Here is a 19,588-nt window from a genome sequence, read left to right on the forward strand (position 1 = left end):
CTCCTTTCACAGCAGTTAATTTCCAAACTTAAACTGAGGAAATACTTTTGTCGTTTCCATGTATCGTAGTCCAAGATGTGCCAGTTCTTAAATTCATTACCTTGTCATTTGCATATTGCCTGTGGAGCCAGGCTGTCCTTTAAACTGAAAACTGAGTTTGAATTACTGTCATAATACACTAGAAAGGACACTTCAAGCTTTCACATTTATGCTATTTTTTCCTCCCAAATCTGTGTTATTCTTTGTCTTCTCACTAGCGATGCTATAAGTGTTACCAACTGTACAAACAAAGCGCTGGGATTTTTTCCCCCAAACTATCAGCTGGCAGATTGTTACTGGATTTAAATGGGAGAGATGTTGTTTTTGCTGAGTGTTCATGACCTCTCGCTTCTTGGCATTTCAGACTGCAGTGAAAGATAAAGCATAATGATACCCCATCACATGCTGTTTTGAGGCAAAATAAATAATTCTGTATGGAGTCCAAAGTAAATATACCCTCCCTTCTGTGTTGCAGAGAACGCTGAAGTAAAATTTAAAGACTTTGTAATGGGCATGAAAAACATGATCCTCACTGAAGATGAGGCCCGTTGCGTGGTGGAGGTGTTAAAGGAAAAATCCAGTGCGATTCATGACGTCTTGCAAAAGGTGAATAACCCTTGGTTGGGGGAGAGAGAAAACCTTTAAATAAGGAGAAATTGGAATTGGTGCTGTCAAATTAGCTATATCAATGTTCTGTTGTGATTCCTGCATTCTGCCGTTGGAAGACTTTTTCCAGCTGGCGTGTGCTTGCTTTGCATGCAGAAAGCAGTTGTCAGATGTCTGTGTGCTGCCATCTGCCATCCCATGGGCTGGCGAGACACGCTGATGGCTTTTGACCGCTCATAAAGAGCAGACACGACCGTGGAGAATAAGATCCATACTGCAGGACTGCTGCTGCAGCTGACACGTGTGTGGTGGCATGGGGGAAGTCTGTCTGGTGACTTTCAGGAGGATCTTTCACAAATAGGATAAACTGTCATGGAAAGGAATAAAAAGCTGCTGCGGCTGTGCGCCTAATCAGCTAATTCTGTGTTTTGCAAGTCTCTCCTTCTTACAGGTCTCTGTGTTCTCTTCTGCTGACTGCTTTGGGTATCTTTCCTAGGATTGCGGGGCAGATTTGGAAGGGACCTCAGGGAGTTTGTAGTCCAACCTACTCAAAGCAGGGCTCACCCTGAGGCCAGCAATGCAGCTCAGGGCTTCCTCTGGCCTTCAGGGACCGAGATTCCTCTGGGCTGCCTGTGCCAGTGCTCGGCAGTTCTTTTTTAGTCTTTGTATTAAGACAGAAGAGAACGGTGGTCACTGGTACCTTACCAATATCTGCTTCTCCCTCCCATGATTCGTTATGAATGTCACTTTGTGCTTGGAACATCCTGTTTGTCCCGCTTGGAGTCCTGCAGTTCTGTATCCTCCTGTAGGTACGGTACCAGAACTGACATTCTGTTAATGCAATATAGTAGCAAGTTACACAGCTCGGGTTCGAAGGGCTTCAGGAGGTCATGCAGTCCCTCTGCCTGCTCAAAACAGGTTCAACATTGAATTCAGAGCAAATTGCTCAGGGATTTGTCCAGCTGGCCCATGAAAACCTCCAAGGACAGAGACTTCATGTTCTTTCCAGGCCCTCATTTCATGATTGACTGGAAGCCCCATACTGATCCACTTGCAGTAGTATTGCCTGGTTTATTTGGAACAGCAGCCAGCTTGCCTGCTGTAGTTTTTTCTTTAAAAGGAAGGTTTGGTGTTAAAGCTAAACCTCTAGGATCAAAATGGGTTCCCGTGTTTGCATACAACCAGAAAATGGAGGTTTCTGTAGCTGGAAATGTGGGTGTTTTCCTATCTGTAGCTCCTGCCAGACACTGACAGTGTGTTTTGCACTGCATACACATGCAATACCACTAAAGCAGAACTTCCAAACAAATTCAGAGTGCATTTATGGCACTGCCACTTCTTTACTTTTCAGTTATCAGACTTGACTGAGTGAAGTCTGAGCACAAATGTTGAGAATGTTTTCCCCTTACTGCACATGTTTCTTTTTAGGACCATGGGGATCGCTCCTCGGGTTTGGTTCTCTGAAGTATCTCTGAAACTTTGTGTCAGTGTACCAGCAGAAATGTAATTCTGACAACTGGAGGATCTCCTGAGAAGTGGAGGCAGGGTCCAAATCAGCATTTCCTTTTTCCCTTTGTAGCGAGGTACTTCGGGAGATTGTTGGTTGGATTATACCTGCTTTGAGCGTTGGTTGGACCCGGTGATCTTGGAAGTCTCTTCCAACCTCCAATTATTGAATGATTCAGCATCTCTGCATCTCTTTTCTTTATTTCTCTTAATGGCAGTTCTTAATTTTCCCCAGTGCCACCACAGCAGCTATCTTCCAACACGGAAGCACCTTAAGAGCCCATTTGTTGTCTTAATTGGTTTCAGTGTGTTTGAAAATGCATTTCCTCATCTAACGAAATCGGCACTGCAGGATCCATTAGCAGCAGAATTGGGCACTGGTGGTGCCATGTACACCAGGCAGATGGATGATTCAGGGGCAGGAGGGGCTGTTCCTTCCTCTCACGTTTGCTCTGCTGCCTGCTAGTGTGGTGTGCGAGTGCTTCTGATATGTACGACCATTTTTGTGTGCTCTTGCTGCAGGCTAGCAAGGCTGAGTCGGCTGCAGCCTTACATCAGCTACAAGACAAAGAGAAGATGCTGGCTGCAGTGAAGGAGGAGGCAGCTGTGGCAAAGGAGCAGTGCAAGCAGCTCACCCAGGTAAATATGAAGAGGCTCTGGTGTCGAGAGAGCCATGGGAGAGGAGCAGGGGCTGGCAGGAGTACCAGGCAGCAAGTGCTTAGTATACTGAGCTTAGTATAAACTGAAAGGTGGAATTTTTTTATACTGGGAAAGCTTATCAAGACACTACGTTTGGGTTTTATGATGCTGTTAATGTATTTCTGCAGAGTTATTTTCCAGTAGTTTTTCCAGAGAGTTTATTTACTGAGACTTCTAAGCTGGTACTATTTTTCTTTTTGAAAGGTTACTCTAAAACCTCTTCCTTCATGAGCGTATATGGTTTTGTGGCTGCATATGTTAAACACTGTTTCTGCATCGAAGTTTAATTGGGTACATATTCTAGCATTTGTGTGCTTCTCAGTATAAAAATCATCAGTTTTCTTCAAGAAGCTGCTAGAGGAAGTGTGCACTTGCCTGCTTAACCCTTGGAGTTGCAGCTTGGGTTGTTTTGCTGATGTGCCACCATCAAAACTAGTTTATGAAACTCGATGACTTGGTTTTTTATGAAGGTTTCAGAGGAAAAAAGTTTCAGTAGAACAAATAATTGGGCGGATATGAAGCAAACTGGAGACTTTAAGGGAAGGATTCTTATGTTTGGGCTAATTTGGAAGCACACGGGCATTAAGGTCAGTAAGGTCACAGTGCGGGACAAAAGTTGGGCTCAGAGACCTGTAGTTAGAGATGGAGCAGAGTGGCCAGAGGGCACTGTTCTGAGAGCTTTGGCAGATGTAAAGAGAGTGAGTGTGGTGTGAGCTGCTGGGAGGGCACAGGTAGGTGTATATTTGCAGGTGGGATCAAGAGATTTGGAATAGTAACTAGGGAGAAGGGACTTGTGATGTGTTTGGGGTTGGGAAAAACTGGCTCGATTGTGGGATGCAAGGGGGGGGCTATCCCTGCAAAAGGCAGAGGGAGTGTATGAAGAAGCCTGGATGTGCGGGAAGCTGATACGGTTGTGAAAAAACATCTGCGAAGTGGTGCTTGTGAGGGCAAGGCAGGCGAAGTAGGGGGTTGTCGGTGTGGGGATGGTGGGGGTGTTGGGGGTGTGGGGTTGCCATCTAGACTGGGGAGTGAAGGGAGAAGGAGAAATAAAAGGGCCTTCCTGAAAGCTGGGAGAAAATGGGTAAAAGCAAAGTTGCTGTAGTGCTGGAGTATCAAGGTAAAGATGGGGGAAAAGCTCAGCTTGGCTGATGCAAAGCTCTTCTAATTAACGTGTTTCTCCGAAAATGCTGCCAGAAGCTATGGAGGGACTTTAAGGTGGAGAGATGTCCCTACAGGGGTGTTGATAAAGATGATAACTGGAGAGGATAAATGAGAGCAAGAGGTGCCTGACCCTGGAGGCATTTGGCAAAACACAAGCTAGGTGAAAGTTAATCTTCCCAGGATCCCTGGCCCTGCCGTGACAGCGGAGCAGGGTTAGTGAGGACTGCAGATGGATGGTGGAGTTGGTGAGGGAGGTGAAGGAAGCTGCAGTTTGTCCTGGTGCCATTATCAGATGCAACTATAACATGAAGAAAGCTTTGTGTTGAGCTGTTCACACCGTATTTGCAGAAGCAACTTAAAACTATTGATGTATCTCAGGTTCCTAAATACCTCCACAGACTTGGGCTTGGGAATTTGTATGGCTTGGTTCATTCAGGGGTAACTGCCTCCTGAAGCTACTAAGCTGGATCTGAAAGAGAGAATAGCTTTAATTTAAATTAAAATGTGGAAAAAGCTGTAATTACTCTGAAGAGGTGAAGGGTATTCAGGCTAATAATTTACGGCACTTAAATTATGTGTCAAGGCTCCCTGGCACCGTAAGGAGCTGTGTGCTGGAGACACCTGAAGCTTAGCTGGGACGAATACCTTGTTCTGCGATGAAAGCTGTGCTTAATATTTTTGCTTACCACATCAAGTGCATTTATATTGCAGCAGAGCAGCTCTATGGATTTCTCAGGTGCCTGGGTTGAATTAAGGGCTAATAAATGATTAATTTAAGTAGTGATGTGTATTTCCATTTGAAAGCTGTAATGTGGCATCATGCTGGTGGGATTCGGGGCTTCTCCGACTGTTGCGGAGTGCTAATGACCCATCTCCTCTGGCAAAGTGATTCACAACCTGCTACAAAGGAATTATTTGCTCTCAAAAACTCTGTTTTGCCACAGTTCTGTACCTGTGTTTTGCTAAGCTTGGGATGAAAATCTTAAGCTCTGCCTTGTGTGATATCCATGGTTTTAATTGTTGAGGCTCTGTGTAATTTGGCCAAACTCGACAGAAGTAAGACTCCAGCTCTTCTGAGACAACAGAAGATCAGTGCTTGACTTGGCAAACCTCTCATTAATAAATGTGGAATTATGCTGATCCTAAATCCCTGGAAAGGTGCTGGAAGGTTGGTCAGGTCTAATGCCGTTATTTCTGAGCAAAGAGTGGTGCTGACTTTGGTTTAATACACGCTCGCTAGATCTTTAGTACTCTTAAATCCCTGACTATTGGACTCTAGAGAGGAGCAGTAAATGACTTCTTTCCTTTTTCCTTTCACTCCCACCCAAGGAGCTGGTTGCAGAGAAGGAGAGGAGCAGTTTGCTGACAACAAAAATGCGCGAGCGCATCAACACGCTGGAAAAGGAGCATGGCACTTTTCAGAGTAAAATACACGTTAGCTACCAGGAATCTCAGCAGATGAAGATAAAGGTAAAGGCTTTACCAGAATGCTTCACGTTGATGTCCCTGCACAAGCGCTGAGAAATCATTGCTTTAGCCAGGGTGCAGCGTCTGCTGTTTGCTCACACAGAAATTGTGTTCACCAGTTACCCCGAGCCTTGAATGCAGTGTCCTGGTAGCACATCTGCACAAGGATGGGAAACTCTGGTAGTTTCCTGACTTAAGACAGGCAAGGTGTTCTCACAGGTGACTTTAGTCTGTAAAAGACTACTTTGCTGAAAGTATTCGAAAGGCAGATGCTTGTATTTTTTTAAGACCCTTGTTATTCTCTCTTGGAGTTGTATTATAACAAAGTGACCTCAGAAGAGTTTGGTTTAAAAAGTTTGAAGTTTTCTAAGAAAAATGGCCCCACTTATTCCATCTTGACTGGTTTTTAGGTTTCATTGTAGTATTTTTTTCCTTATATAAATCTTGCAGCATCAAGCCCAGCACATGAATTTTCCAGCTTTATTGCTGAATCTTCTGCTCAGCACCCCAGAGTAGTGTCGCTGCTGTTTCGGAGCAGAACTACATTCTGCAGAGCAGAAACAACTTCCCTTGAACCTATATAGACAATTTCATAGCAAGAGGGTCTTACTGCTGACTGGGAGGGCGAAGGGGACCTAGGTGCGACTGGGTGGCTTTTGGAAATGCTGCTGTCCCAGGCGAAGCTGGAGAAAGGGTGAGCAGAGGAGCCAGTGCTCTGCTTCTGCTCCCCCTGCTGATGTGCTGCAGCATTGCAGAGAAGCTGAAATTAATTGTCAAAGCTTCCAGTTATCACAGACTGGTTTGGGTTGGAGGGACCTTCAAAGCTCATCTAGTCCAGCCCCTTGCAGTGAGCAGCAACATCACCAACTAGAGCAGGGTGCTCAGAGCCCCGAGGTCCAACCTGACCTGGAATGGTGCCAGGGATGGGGTTTGTGCCCCTGCTTCTGATGTAGATCTACTGTTGGCATTAAACTCCAAGGGACCCCCCAGCAAACGTCCAGGGGCCAGCTGGTTACATGTGTTTGGTGCTGAGCTGGAGGTGGCTGCCCTACGAGGAACTGCTATCTGCTGCTGTGGTTGCTGCACAAACATCTGTTTGAAGTTTTTTATATACAAAATCCTCACTGCTGAGTCAGCTGATGAAGATTCTGATGAAACTGGGTCTTGGAAATGGTGTCAGCCGCATCTACAAACTGGTAGAGGAAAGAAAGTATTACAGCTGAGTGCGCTCGAGTATTTTCCAAGCAGGCTGTTGGGCTGTAAGACCAGCTATGCTGTCATCTGCATACGCGCAGATTTTCACTTTTTTCCTTTGAGTCGCGTGTTTTGATTTTGTTTGCAAGTATTCTGAAGCAGCCATGGGTTATCAGGGCTTCTTTCTGCCTCAACTGTGGTGAAAATGGAATCAAAGCGTGCTATTGCCTAAATAAAGGCTCTATTTCATAACCTCGACTTCAGGACAGGAGATGAGGATGAGCCTATTGCAGTTTACATGCTCTATCTATATTGTGAGTTATCTTATACTTTCTCTGCTCTCTTTAAAAGCTTTGTAGACTTCTAGTTTTAATTTGCGGTACGTTTACTTCCCTTTGGGAAAGTCAAATACTGTTATCCAGTTATTGTCAAGTATCTAAAGTTATACAACTGAGCAACTGGAATCCTAAGTAACACTTGTGTAGCCTTTTAAACAAAAAAGGTTGCGTTGATAAATAGGTTGACACCTGGTATAAAAGGAAATTGGTGTTTGAGCAAGAAGGTCTGACTTGCACAGTTGAACAGTGGGTGTGTGAGGAGTGACCTAAAGCTGCCCCTCTCCCAAAAAATCCACCCAATTTTATTTTTTTAAACTATGGTGATATCTATTATTAAAAGTTGTTGGGGGTTTTAATTACTCCTTAGTTTAATTTTTTTAATTGATCTTTCTTTCCCCTTCAGTTCCAGCAACTCCGTGAGCAGATGGAGGCAGAAATAAGCCACCTGAAGCAGGAAAACGGTATCCTGAGAGATGCTGTCAGTACTTCTACTAACCAAATGGAGAGCAAGTATGTTAGCAGCGACTCGCTGTTCTGTGTATTTTTAAGCCTTCCCTGAACAGTTGTTCTGGCTTCTGCTCCTTTTGTTTCCATCTCCTTGGCTGTCGCTGAGTTTGTGGTTGAACGAGGAACACAGATATTTTGGGCTGGGGGAGTAGCTGTTGGTACTTACACTGAGCCAAGGCTTTCAGAAGAGGCAAGTGTCTCTTCTCAGTTTGAAGTCTGAGCTTTTAGAGCTGGGCACTGAGGCTTTAACAGAAAGACCTGCAGGAGTGCTGTATCCTTTCCCTGGGGCTTTAGGAGAGGTGCTGATGCTGGGCTCTTGGGAGAACAGCTCTAAACTTACAAATCAGTCTTGCAATAAGAGGGGGAAAAAAATCAATTCCCTGCTGTCAGTGATACCACTGGGGCAGCATCTGCTGGTGTAGCAGATGTTTGGAGAAACAAAAAGGCATCTCAAGGTTTTGTCTTTGAGTTACGGCTGAGGTTGCCCCTGAGCTGGCAGAGAGGATTGTGTGTGTTGTGGTAAAAGCTGAGCACCCCGATAAAGTGCATAGTCAGACGGGTGAATTGCTGCTGGTGGCCTTTTGCCTGTAGAAAAATCAAACCTGACATTATTTGCTCTCAGGTATTTGTTACTGTTGGAGACTAGAATGCTAAAACCACTGTCAGGACTTGGAAAGGGCTCCCTGTCTTCCTTTTCTGGCTGCGCTGTTCTTGCAGAGATGCTGCTTCTATACAGACCTTTCCATTAACAGCTTCTGCGCTGCCAAGTGCAGCTCAGCAGAGGTGTGTGTCCTGCTAGGGAGAGGGGTACTGGTACCTTGATTCTAGGTGTCCTGTTTGTAGAAATAAAGCATTGTAATCTCTTAGACAGTTATTCTGAAAAATCCTTAATTTAGGCAGTCTTAAGATAAAGACGAAATGCTTTTTCTTTGCTTAGACACAAAGGGCAGGCTTTTAAAAATGTGTCCCTTGGGCTATACGAATGCGTCCTCTCTCCCTAAGTGAGAAAGTGCATCAGATAGCTCCCTAAGTTAATAGATAAGTCAAAGCCAGGAGGCAGTGTACAGTCCAAAGGGATGTGTGTGGTTAGTGGTCCAGGAGGAATAGTCCTTGAGTAAGTCTGAGATCAATAATCCTTTATGGGAAGAAGAAAGGAACGTGAATGTCAGTGTGAGACCTTTCCTTATGCTGAGCTTCCTTAGTTGATATGAGCCTGTTCAAATTAAACCCATCAGCTTGCAAATGCTTCACAGGAACTGGTGGTTGTGGCTTATTGCAGACCCTTTGTTTCTGACTTGGGCTGTAGTTGCTGTGCTGATGGCTGAGGATGAAGCAGTGCGGGGAGGGAAAAAAAACCCACCACCCAGTCCAGCCCTCTGGCTGCAAAGATAGGGCGTGGTGTTGATATTTGAGTAGCTGTTGATACAGCCTGTGCTCCTTGTCAAAAAAGCTGTGAAAATGTTTCTTCTCAGGCAGTCAGCTGAACTGAACAAACTGCGCCAGGATCTTGCCAGGCTGATGAACGAGCTGGGAGAGAAGAGCAGTAAGCTGCAGCAAGAGGAGCTTCAGAAGAAGAACGCAGAGCAGGCAGTTGCTCAGCTAAAGGTGACTTGGGTTTTCTCTGCCTGTAGAGCTGCGCTCAAGGCTTTATCTGAGCCAAGTTCTGAGCCAGGTGGGATGTGAGGCGTGTGAGAATTGCTTTTGCTGTTTTCCTGCCCACTACATCTCTCTGTCATCTTTAGATGCACAGGCATGTATTTTCACACAGGCTGAGCCAGCCTGTAGGCTTATCTAATGGTTTTATTCACTACTCTGGGTTTTGAGTGATTACAAACCCCCCTGTGAAGTGCAGCTTACCCTTCCAGGTAAAAATCTTTAACAAGCTTAACTGGTGATGTTGAATTTGCTTTCACTGAGTGTACAGTTCCAGCAGGGTTTGCTATTTTGGAGTTATTCATCCAGATGGCATTGTCCATGTGTGATTTTTATTTGAAACTACGCACTTTTGCTTAAATGTGTGTTTAAACTTTTAAATACACCTTTCAAAGAGTTAAAGTGTAAATGGACTGGCTTCTGGATGCATCTCTTTTCTCTGGAAGAAAAGGTCTTTTATATTAATTTTTTTTTTTTTCAGAAGAAAAGCCCAGTGTTTTGGGGTGAGAATGCCAATCCAGACCTCATTATTTTATTTTCTTGTATTTGGATGCATCTCTTTTCTCTGGAAGAAAAGGTCTTTTATATTTTTTTTTTTTCAGAAGAAAAGCCCAGTGTTTTGGGGTGAGAATGCCAATCCAGACCTCATTATTTTATTTTCTTGTATTTGTAATTAAGTTTTAGTTACTAGCAGTTTTCTATGTCTCTAGCCCTTGCAGGTGGAGAGCTGGTATCTACAGCTGAGCCATGTTTTAATTACTAGATGCAGATTTATGTCATGCATGGCTAGTCTGGCTTCTAGTGTTAATTTTGAACTTGCAGGGCAGAGATGCTGCACTTTCATATTGCAGAAACCAGCCTGTTATGAGCCTGTAATGAAATCCTGTTCACAATTTGCCTTTCAAATTAATAGGCTAAACTACTCTAGGAGGAGGATTACAGGGCACTCAGTCTCTGATGTGCCCTAATGGAAACAAGAAACAGTTTTATTTCATTGCCATATGTTTTGGGAATAGCACTGGAGAGATGCACACTGATGGTTCAAAAATAAATTAAAGATTAGAGTTCTTTTCATCAACTCTCTCTTCAATGTGAAGGTCCAGCAGCAGGAAGCAGAGAGAAGATGGGAAGAAATCCAGGCTTATCTCAGGAAAAGAACAGCAGAACATGAAGCAGCACAACAAGGCACGTATCACAAAGTTCTCAAGTAGTGCTTCCTGCAGTGATTTGGCTGTTGCCATTTGTGAAGGAGGCATTGTGGAGTAAATGACTGAACTAAAGCTCAGGTGAAGTCAGTACTTCTTCAGCACCCCAGGAAAATCGTGTGGTGTGATACCAGTTAGTTGGAATGCTGATGAGAGAGCTGCACCTTGGCTGGCTGGAATGAGGCTTCCAGTCAGCCTCCCTGTTTGCTGTCAAAATGATTTCCCCCAAAGTGAAATATTTACTTCTGAACTTAAATCCTGATGTTTCTGCTACAGATGTACAGAATAAGCTTGTGGCCAAAGACAATGAAATCCAGAGCTTGCACAGTAAACTTACTGATACAATGGTGTCAAAACAGCAGCTGGAGCAGAGGATGTTGCAGTTAATGGAGGCTGAGCAAAAGCGAGCTACTGCGGAGGATTCCATGCAAATGCAGGTGCAGGTAGCGTTACCCACGTGTCTTAAGGGGTTGGGTTTTTTCCCTCATGCTTTGTGCCTGTGGAAACAGCAATACCCTTGAAATGCTGTTCTAGTAAATACAAAAGGAGAAAACCACGTGCCAGCCCCTCACCTGGCAGCTTATTAACTGAGAGCTCGTGTGTGGTGCTGCGAGGAGGTCTGGGGCCATCTCAGACCTGGGAAGCACTTGGGGCAAGTCAGGAAAATGTGCTGACCCAGGCGATTTCCCAAGCTGTGGAATGACGCTGTGGTCTGGAGAACACCCTGGGAGAGCAGCTGTGTACCTTTGATGTTGGCATGAGCCCTTCTGGAGTGATCTCTGTTCTCCTGGCCTCGAGTGCTGTGAGGCAGCATGGACAGAGCTCTTGAGGGCTGCAGAGAACCCAAATGATGTCTGGTGTGGCAGGGAATATTTTTCTTTTGATACAAAATAAGATTCTTACGCTTCAACTCAAACTAGTTGATCTGAGTCGGGAGGAAAAATAGTGTCTTTGAAGTGTCTGACATGTAAATGCTGAGTTTTTCTTACTAACATAATCGTGGCAAGACCTTATCCTGGCAAAAGCTGACTAGCTGCAGATCTCAGCCTGCTTTTCTTTCTGTGCTCTCTTACAAGGAGTTGATAGAGCAGAATGATGCTTTGAACGCTCAGCTCCAGAAGTTTCATTCACAAATGGCAGCCCAGGTACAGCATGTTCTCAGACTTTCTTTTGTATTTGTGAATTGTGACCTTGCATTAGAAGTCAGATTTTTTTTTTCGTAGCTGGATATATAAGATACATAATGCTGAAAGCAGAGACTTGTTCTCATCTGCTTTTTTAATACTTCTTAATCTCTAAAATTTTAGTTTGGGAAGTGGTTTCTCTTGTAAACACTGTGTAAAACCTCAGAGTTGCTGAAGGTGCTTCCACATAGATGTAGGTCACCAAAATGAGCTCAGAAAGGCCGTAACAGTGGAGACTGTTCCTGTGCAGTTGGGTGCTGCATTCTTTTAATCACAGACATGCTTGATGTAGTTTAAATTCGACATCAGAATGAAAATGTGTCGTCTGGCTTTGAAGTGCTTTAACCCATTGGGTGGTGAGAGTAGCAAAGGAAGAGGCACTCTGGGTTTACAGCCTCTTCATGACCTACTCCTCTCATCCGCTCCTTTAAAAGAGCTTTGAAAATGAATCCCTAGGGCAATTTTACCGTTTAGCTGTGGGTGACACACAGAGGCTGTTGGAAGGAGGTGTGTGGTCTCCCCATGTATCTCCACTGGCCATTTTTCCACCACGGACAATTGGTGTGAAAATAGCACTCAGGGCAAGCGAGGTTGGATACTGCTGTGGACAGCAGGGTTGGTGAAATCATGTTGATCCTCTGGGACTGGAACCATTTGTTACCTTTTTTTTTCCTAATGCTGTTCTGAGGTATAATCTGGATAAGGGAGTATAGGAACTCTGTAGGATCCCTGGGCACAAGCTTTGTGAGATCTGGGATTTTGGGGGAGGGTAAGGTTGGATAAGGAGAAGCATCTATCTGAAGCCCCGAATGAACATATGGAAGTTCTGCAGTAGCTGCTACCAGACTGTATGTGAAACAGTCTGCAGAGGTCCCTCATGCCTTGATAAACCAGTGTGATGGGTCTCTCCTGCCCCACATTGGGTAGGAACAGGCTTTTTCCAGGGGGAGAAAGTGCCACTTGCTGATCCTATGCTGCTGTTCCATCAGCAGAATGTCCCAGAAAGCACTTAATCCTTGGGAGACAAATGCTCATGATCCCTGTGGCTCATTGGAATCTGATAAAGGGCAAATAAGATGGTTCTTTCTTTTTTTTCCTCCCTTCATGTTGCCTTCAGCCAAAGGGGAAGAGGCAGAAGTATGTGCTGGTATTCCTGCACTATTCCTCAGCCAGGAAATAGTTGGAAGCCTCATGTGCCAGTTTAAAATAACTAGACAAATCTTACAAATGCTGTTCCTGGCTCACAGATTGTTTGACTCGCTTTACTTTTAGCTGTTTTTTTGTTCTCTTTTCCTTCTACAGACCTCAGCTTCAGTCCTGGCAGAACAACTACACAAAGTGTGAGCATTCGTTTCCTCTGGTATTTGGGGGGCGTTACTGTTTTTTAATGCGTGCCGTGTTTCCTCCACGCACGTGCAGTGCGCACGGGAGGGACCGGTGAAGGAAATGTTGCTGTCTATGCTTTTAACTTCTCACCATGAGATTGACTTGGGAGCTGGGAAACTGCTTCCCGTGGATTTCCCTTCCGTGTCTGGCCTCAAGTTTGGAGCCTGTACGAGGCTCTATATGCTACACAGAAAGCAATGTCTCCGCTCTTGTTTACCACTGCCTATGGGCAGGGATCTGGTCAGCGTGCAGGAATGTGCGTGACCATGAGAACTGTTAATATTTGGGCTGTATGGCGATGCCAGGAGATTCCTTCCTTTGGGAGATGGGGTAGTTGTTGTGTTTCAGAGCTAGAGAATGTCTCATAAGTTTTTGGCAAGCAAACAGCGTTTAAAACGGATGGGAAAGCTTTTGGACCCAAAGTGCGCAGTCAGCAGAATTTAGAGGAGGAGCTGGACTTTGAGGCCAGCAAGTATTTTGTGTTCAGCCTGGTGCTTCATGTACCACTTGCATCGGAGACCTTTTAGTACTGATATGTCATCATTTCTCATTTGTGCAGGATTGCAGAAAAGGACAAACAGATCAAGCAGATGGAGGACTCATTAAGCAATGAACACGCCAACTTAACCAGCAAGGAGGAAGAGCTCAAGGTATAGTAAAAGCATGTGTAAATGCCAGCTGATGGAGGGAGAGGCTTGCTGGCTGTGTGCACAAAATGAAGGCCGCAAGGCTGCTGCCTTTGGCTCCAGAAACAGCTCTTTCAGCTCCAGATCTGCTGACTTTGCCCTTCTAGGCAAGGCCAATGCTTGATGCTGGGAAGCTGTTGATGAGGACACCTGAGGTCTTTCCTTGCTATATTACCTCTAGAGTCCTTCAAAAAGTAACCTGAAATACTTTGCCCTGGAGAGTGAACTTACCTGAAACACTGTCTTTTTGCAAAGTGCAAATGTATTTCTTCTTTTCCTTCCCTCACGTCTTACAGAATATGAACCTGTCTCTGAAATCAGAAGTGCAGAAGTTACAGGCTCTGACAAATGAACAGGTAAAATAATTGTTTCATTAAATATTTCATTTTACTCTCTTCCCACTATCTTATGACATTCTGTCATAAATGCAAATGCAGATCCGCTGGCTTTAAGCGAGCTGTAGTTAAGCCTGTTAAAGGTGTGAGGCTTCCAAATCAGGCTAATACGTGATTCCCTGGAGTTCTTACAGCTGGGGGGAGGCCTCTTTCTTACCCTTCCTTCACCAGCGACGTCTTTTACCTGGATGTCCAAGTTACTAACCAAGCAAATCGCTTCAGTTTAGGTTTGCCGTCAGGCAGAGTGTGGGGCATGTCACAGCCCTGAACATAACAGTGCTTGAATATGCAGTGCTGGCATCTGCATACGAGGATCCCCCTAACACACCCCCAAATCACCCGCCTCACCATAGATACGTTTTTAGAACCAAACGAAATGCTGTCCCTCTCACTGCTCCGTGGCCTGCTCGTTACAGAGGTGGACATGAAGTGTTTAATTAGAGATAAACCCGGTTGGCAAATGAATCTCTTTGAGATCATCTTCCCTTTGAGTAATTGCATGCTTGCCTGGTAAATATTAGCGTTTTAAAAGTGCACGAGGACAAGCTTACCCCATTGACTCTTGCTGGTGAGTCGTGCTGAGAGGCCAAATGACTTGTTGTAGCTTTTTAATATTGTGGAATGAAAGGTTGATTGAATCATGTGATGTATCCTAAGTCTGTGTTAATCCTCTTTATATCTAGGCTGCTGCTGCACATGAGCTGGAAAGGATGCAGAAAAGGTAAATAGCTCTGGGATTTGATAAACAATGTTTGTCAGTCTCTTACGTTCTTTTGAATCGGTGCTTTCTGGAAGATTTGGATGAGGAAACGTGTTTAACTGTTCTGCTGTGTCGCAGCATTCACATCAAAGATGACAAAATAAGAGCTCTTGAAGATCAGCTTCGAGAAGAACTTGCTCAGATTTCAAGCACAAAAGAAGAATTCAAGGTAAGATACAGCATAACTATTCTTGTGCTTCTTCACAGCAAGTTTTCCAGACTTGGGAGGTTATGGAGCAGTTTGTACAATTGAATATTGGTTTGTGAAATAGGACTGATTTTTGGGTGTTAAGGGAAATGGCAGCATTCTGTTTGCAGTGTGGGGTGTCACAGTAGTAGCGACAGGCTGCAGCAGAGTAAGAGATGGGGTAGCACAGGTTAAGTGTAGTGTCTGCAGCTCTGAAGAGTGAGGGCTCTTGAAATCTGGAAGAGTGGGTTGTTTGGTTAAAGCTATTGCGGTTTTCCTGCATTCCACCTTCTAATAGGATTTCCCAGGCCTTGGTGTGAGCCTTTCTTGCCTGGACTATCATGTTGTGAGGTCTTTTATTTTTTTTCTGTCAAAGTAGGTGTAAAAATGATTTTTCTCCTGCTGTCTTCCAAATTGTTTCTCGTTAGGCTGCGACTGAATTGTTGAAGCTTTTAGTTCTGACATCTGGGGTCTGCACAGCAAAGCTGGTACTTGTTTCTAGATGGTGTGCACAGGGAGAATTTAACTCCTTGCCCTTTGCCACCTTGGGCTCTTTCTTCTGAACTTCGGCTGTTAGAAGTAGACTTGCTGCATTGGAAAGGTGGTGACTCTTTCAACTCCTTTAAAGCCCGTGTTGGGTGCTGTTGCTCTTTTGATGTTTCTGGTGAAAGGTCACTCACTCTGCGTCTCATAGTATCAAGTCTTGCTAGTGAGGAGCAGAGTGGGTGGGTAGTGGCAGGGTCCTCTTTGAAGGTGTTAACAAGCAGGTAGTAAACTTTATTCACCTATTAAGGTAGCACTTCCAAAGGGGTTTTGATGAGAGTCCCTTACGAGGCTCCGTAATTTCTCGAAGCTGTCAGAGAACAAGGAAGAAATTAACTCAATTAATGGAAGTACAGCTGTTGGTTTTTGTATTAAAGCTGTTGACTGAATCTTCAGCAAAGTGTGTGCTGGGTATTGGGTGCATAAAGAGTCTGGGAAGAGGAGTGGGAAGAAGAGACAGGCTTGAGTAAGGCATCAAGTCTCAAGTTAGTTTCTCTAAGGCGTTCAACCCTGAAACATTCTAAAACGGCAGGTGAAGTGGTAAAAACGAACATGAGGAGGAACAACGTGAATGTCTGTTAGCGTGGTGGGTTCTGAGGTAACCATTAGGAAAAAGGCCATAGGGGTGTCGTGGATGGCCATGTGCTGAAATCAGCTCAGGGCTCAGCAATGGCAAAAATCATCTGGAGGCAATTCTGGCACTTCTTGGGAAGTGAGCAGAGAGCTGACCATGGATCATCATCATAGTGATGCTGGGGAAATCCAGTGTGCTCTCAGCGTGAATATTATGTGCCCTTTTAGTCTCTTTGATCCCAAACACAAGCCAGGCGATGCTTCCACCTGAGGAAGTGCTGCTTTTTTCCCATGCATATGAAAGAGGGGAAAAGCCAGGCTCAAAACACCATTTCTTTTAATCCCTACCCTTTCTGTCCCTTCCTGCTTGTGTTGTCCCTGTAAGTCTTTGGGTCTGAAGCACAGATCGTGTGTCCTGCTTTTTGCTCTTGTAAAGCACCAACCAAGTCTTTAAAAAGACTTTGTAAAGCAAAAAGCAGTAATGGGGGGATTTTAAAATACATACGAGGAATCCAGACAGGCAGCCTGTGTTGTCTGTTAAGGGCTGCAATGTCTGTGGTACAGAGCAGAGATGCTGGAGGGGAGGCAGGCTCTGTGGTACGGCTCTCTGTTGTCCTGGTGTGCCTCTCTCCGGCCTGCAGCTGGACCAAAGCGTGGGAGCCATGCAGACCTCTGGACTGACAGCTCCTTGCTGCGCATCCTCAGCAGTAAGGCAGCTGGAGAGATCTGGAGAGGTGATCCCAGAGCATTTGCTTTGGCCAATGAGTGTTTTGTAAGGGGCAGCTATCAGATCCTGACGTGGTGCTGATACTGCTTTAGGAGGAAGGTGCAGGTTCTCTTGCCTCTCACGCTTGGTACTGCGATTCTCTGCTAGGAAATAAAGGTGGTAATGGCTGAATTTCTCATGGGAACATAAGGACGGAAGTATTAATACAGAAAAGCGAGAAAGGGGAAAGGACTCTTTTTGTAGTCTTGTAACTTCCAAAGAACATTGTAATGACTGTAATGACTTTTGTGCTGCTTAATTACCTCGTGGCCATTATGAAAATGCTGTAGTTGGAGTTTGCAGTTCTGAACTGATAGAATTGACGTTTCCAGGTTCTCAAGGATCAAAACGCCTCGCTGCAAGCTGAAGTTCAGAAGCTGCAGACTCTCCTGTCTGAGCAGGTATGGCTAGTGTTTGCTGAGGTGGTATCAAATATCTCTTGTTCTTTTTAAGTATCTTTTCTTAAGCTGGCCCTAGGCTGAGCTGGTTGATGTCAAAGCTGGTTGCTTTTTAGGTGCTTTCTTTTCCATGGAGGGTTCAAATGAGGCAGTCGTGCCCGTCTTCTAGACCTAGACAAGAGCTCCAAACAAAATGTGGGCTTTTTCCTCCCCTAAGCTGGCCCTAGGCTGAGCTGGTTGATGTCAAAGCTGGTTGCTTTTTAGGTGCTTTCTTTTCCATGGAGGGTTCAAATGAGGCAGTCGTGCCCGTCTTCTAGACCTAGACAAGAGCGTCCAAACAAAATGTGGGCTTTTTCCTCCCAACCTCTCCCTGTTTTATTGGCAATTTTCTGGGATAAAAAAGCCCCACGAATAACCTGCCCTTCCAGGGGAGAGGGCCCTTACTGGGCTACAGAGAGACCAGAGTAAGATCTCTACCCTGCTTATTTCTTTTCCATCCTGGAACAAATTCTCAAACCAATAGTAACCAAGACAGACCCAAGGAATGGGAAAACTATTTACATTGTGATGGCTTTGTCCCTCCTCTGCTGTGTTTTTTGCCCATGGCACACCTGCTGCAGCCAGCCTGGCTGGTGCTCACAGAGGATGCTGCAGGCTCAAAGCTGTGGTGTCGCTCAGCCCCATCTTTTTTGGGAGCGTTGTATAGACCTAGACAAGAGCGTCCAAACAAAATGTGGGCTTTTTCCTCCCCGATGCATAGCTTAACATGAGCATGAACTGATTTCTCAACCTCTCCCTGTTTTATTGGCAATTTTCTGGGATAAAAAAGCCCCACGAATAACCTGCCCTTCCAGGGGAGAGGGCCCTTACTGGGCTACAGAGAGACTAGAGTAAGATCTCTACCCTGCTTATTTCTTTTCCATCCTGGAACAAATTCTCAAACCAATAGTAACCAAGACAGACCCAAGGAATGGGAAAACTATTTACATTGTGATGGCTTTGTCCCTCCTCTGCTGTGTTTTTTGCCCATGGCACACCTGCTGCAGCCAGCCTGGCTGGTGCTCACAGAGGATGCTGCAGGCTCAAAGCTGTGGTGTCGCTCAGCCCCATCTTCTTTGGGAGCGTTGTCTGGGAAAGCTCTTGTGGACACCTCTGACTTTGTACCATCGTGGGATGAGAGAACTTCCTGAAGCACTGGAAGAAGACCTGCAGGACAAGAAGCTTATTTCCTTCTCTGCACTGGTGTCTGCTAGTCAGCAGCTCCCCGTCTGCAGGAGCTCCCTTTCTTCTGGTGGAGAACCAGATTTGCAGCCTTTTTCCTCTGGGTCTGGCTGGTTTGGTGGTCTGGCTGGTTTGGTGTCCTGTCTGAAATGGTGGGGCTGATTTATCTTGGTCGCTGGCTTGTGTTTCTTGTGTGGTCTCTCACAATGTGGCGTTGCTGAGAAATCATAAATGTTCTGCTGAGTGAGCCTCAGGTGGATCTTGTGGTTTCAGTAATGCTCGAAAGAGGCAGTTTTTTCAGGTACTGAGCTGGCTGCTGTGTATTAGATGCTGCGCAGTGCCTGCCATGCTTGACACTCCCTAAGATCCCAGGGATCCTGTGTCCCACGGCACCTTGTTGCCAGAACTCCTGTAGTGTAATATTCTCAAAGCTGGATCTGTACCTCCCCTCAAAGATTGGCATCTTGCCAGCATCAATATTAGACACACATGACTTGAGGACATTCTCCCCCTACTTTATTTTCCCTTCTAGATGAATGTGGCAAACAAGCTTCTGGTTAAATTGATACTCTTCAGTTATTTCTGTTTTTAAAATCCCAAACCGCTATTGATCCAATTAATGATCCAGTCACCCTTTTGTGTCTTTTCAGACAAACAAAGACTTACTAGAGCAGATGGAAAGAAGGTAAGAAACGTTTTTCTTTTGAACGAGAGGCTAAAATAAAGATCCCATTTTGTTGGCAGCAAGGTTATCGTTGATAGCTAAACCAGCTTCAGCTCTCTTTCCTAATACTTTTGTTTTCTCAGTGTGAGAGAGAGGGATGATAAAATCAAGACAGTTGAAGAGCTGCTTGAGGCAGGACTCATACAGGTGGCTAATAAAGAGGAGGAGTTGAAGGTAAAAGTCTCTCATCTTTTTATGGGGCAGCAGAGATGAAGTGCTCTTGTGCAAAGTGCATGTTACGTGTGAGACCTTGGCGTTGTGCGACTCTTGAATGTTTTTGCCTAGTAGATAATGTGAAGGATTAAATGAATTCTAAACTAGTGACACTTCTGGGATGATGCTAAAAAGTATTTTCTTCACGTTCTGTTTATAAAGAACTACTAAGAAGAA

The 19,588-nt window shown here is 45.0% G+C and overlaps 1 protein-coding gene across 1 annotated transcript in view; it reads left to right on the forward strand.

The window, feature by feature from the left end:
* KTN1 (kinectin 1 (kinesin receptor)) overlaps window positions 1-19,588 on the forward strand; it is a gene marked incomplete at its 3' end in the record, with an annotated part of 27,416 nt that overhangs the window by 7,186 nt on the left and 642 nt on the right. Inside the window, exons 4-19 of the mRNA XM_010140621.1 lie at window positions 515-645; window positions 2,674-2,790; window positions 5,341-5,481; window positions 7,414-7,520; window positions 8,990-9,122; window positions 10,268-10,355; window positions 10,652-10,818; window positions 11,452-11,520; window positions 12,862-12,899; window positions 13,505-13,595; window positions 13,928-13,987; window positions 14,710-14,747; window positions 14,865-14,955; window positions 17,188-17,256; window positions 19,125-19,159; window positions 19,282-19,372. Of these exons, the coding sequence (XP_010138923.1) occupies window positions 515-645; window positions 2,674-2,790; window positions 5,341-5,481; window positions 7,414-7,520; window positions 8,990-9,122; window positions 10,268-10,355; window positions 10,652-10,818; window positions 11,452-11,520; window positions 12,862-12,899; window positions 13,505-13,595; window positions 13,928-13,987; window positions 14,710-14,747; window positions 14,865-14,955; window positions 17,188-17,256; window positions 19,125-19,159; window positions 19,282-19,372 (1,466 nt within the window). The remainder of the gene's footprint in view (window positions 1-514; window positions 646-2,673; window positions 2,791-5,340; window positions 5,482-7,413; window positions 7,521-8,989; window positions 9,123-10,267; window positions 10,356-10,651; window positions 10,819-11,451; window positions 11,521-12,861; window positions 12,900-13,504; window positions 13,596-13,927; window positions 13,988-14,709; window positions 14,748-14,864; window positions 14,956-17,187; window positions 17,257-19,124; window positions 19,160-19,281; window positions 19,373-19,588) is intronic.

The sequence above is a fragment of the Buceros rhinoceros genome, unplaced genomic scaffold (genome assembly GCF_000710305.1).
Source record: "Buceros rhinoceros silvestris isolate BGI_N320 unplaced genomic scaffold, ASM71030v1 scaffold12047, whole genome shotgun sequence".
Classification (NCBI taxonomy): domain Eukaryota; kingdom Metazoa; phylum Chordata; class Aves; order Bucerotiformes; family Bucerotidae; genus Buceros; species Buceros rhinoceros.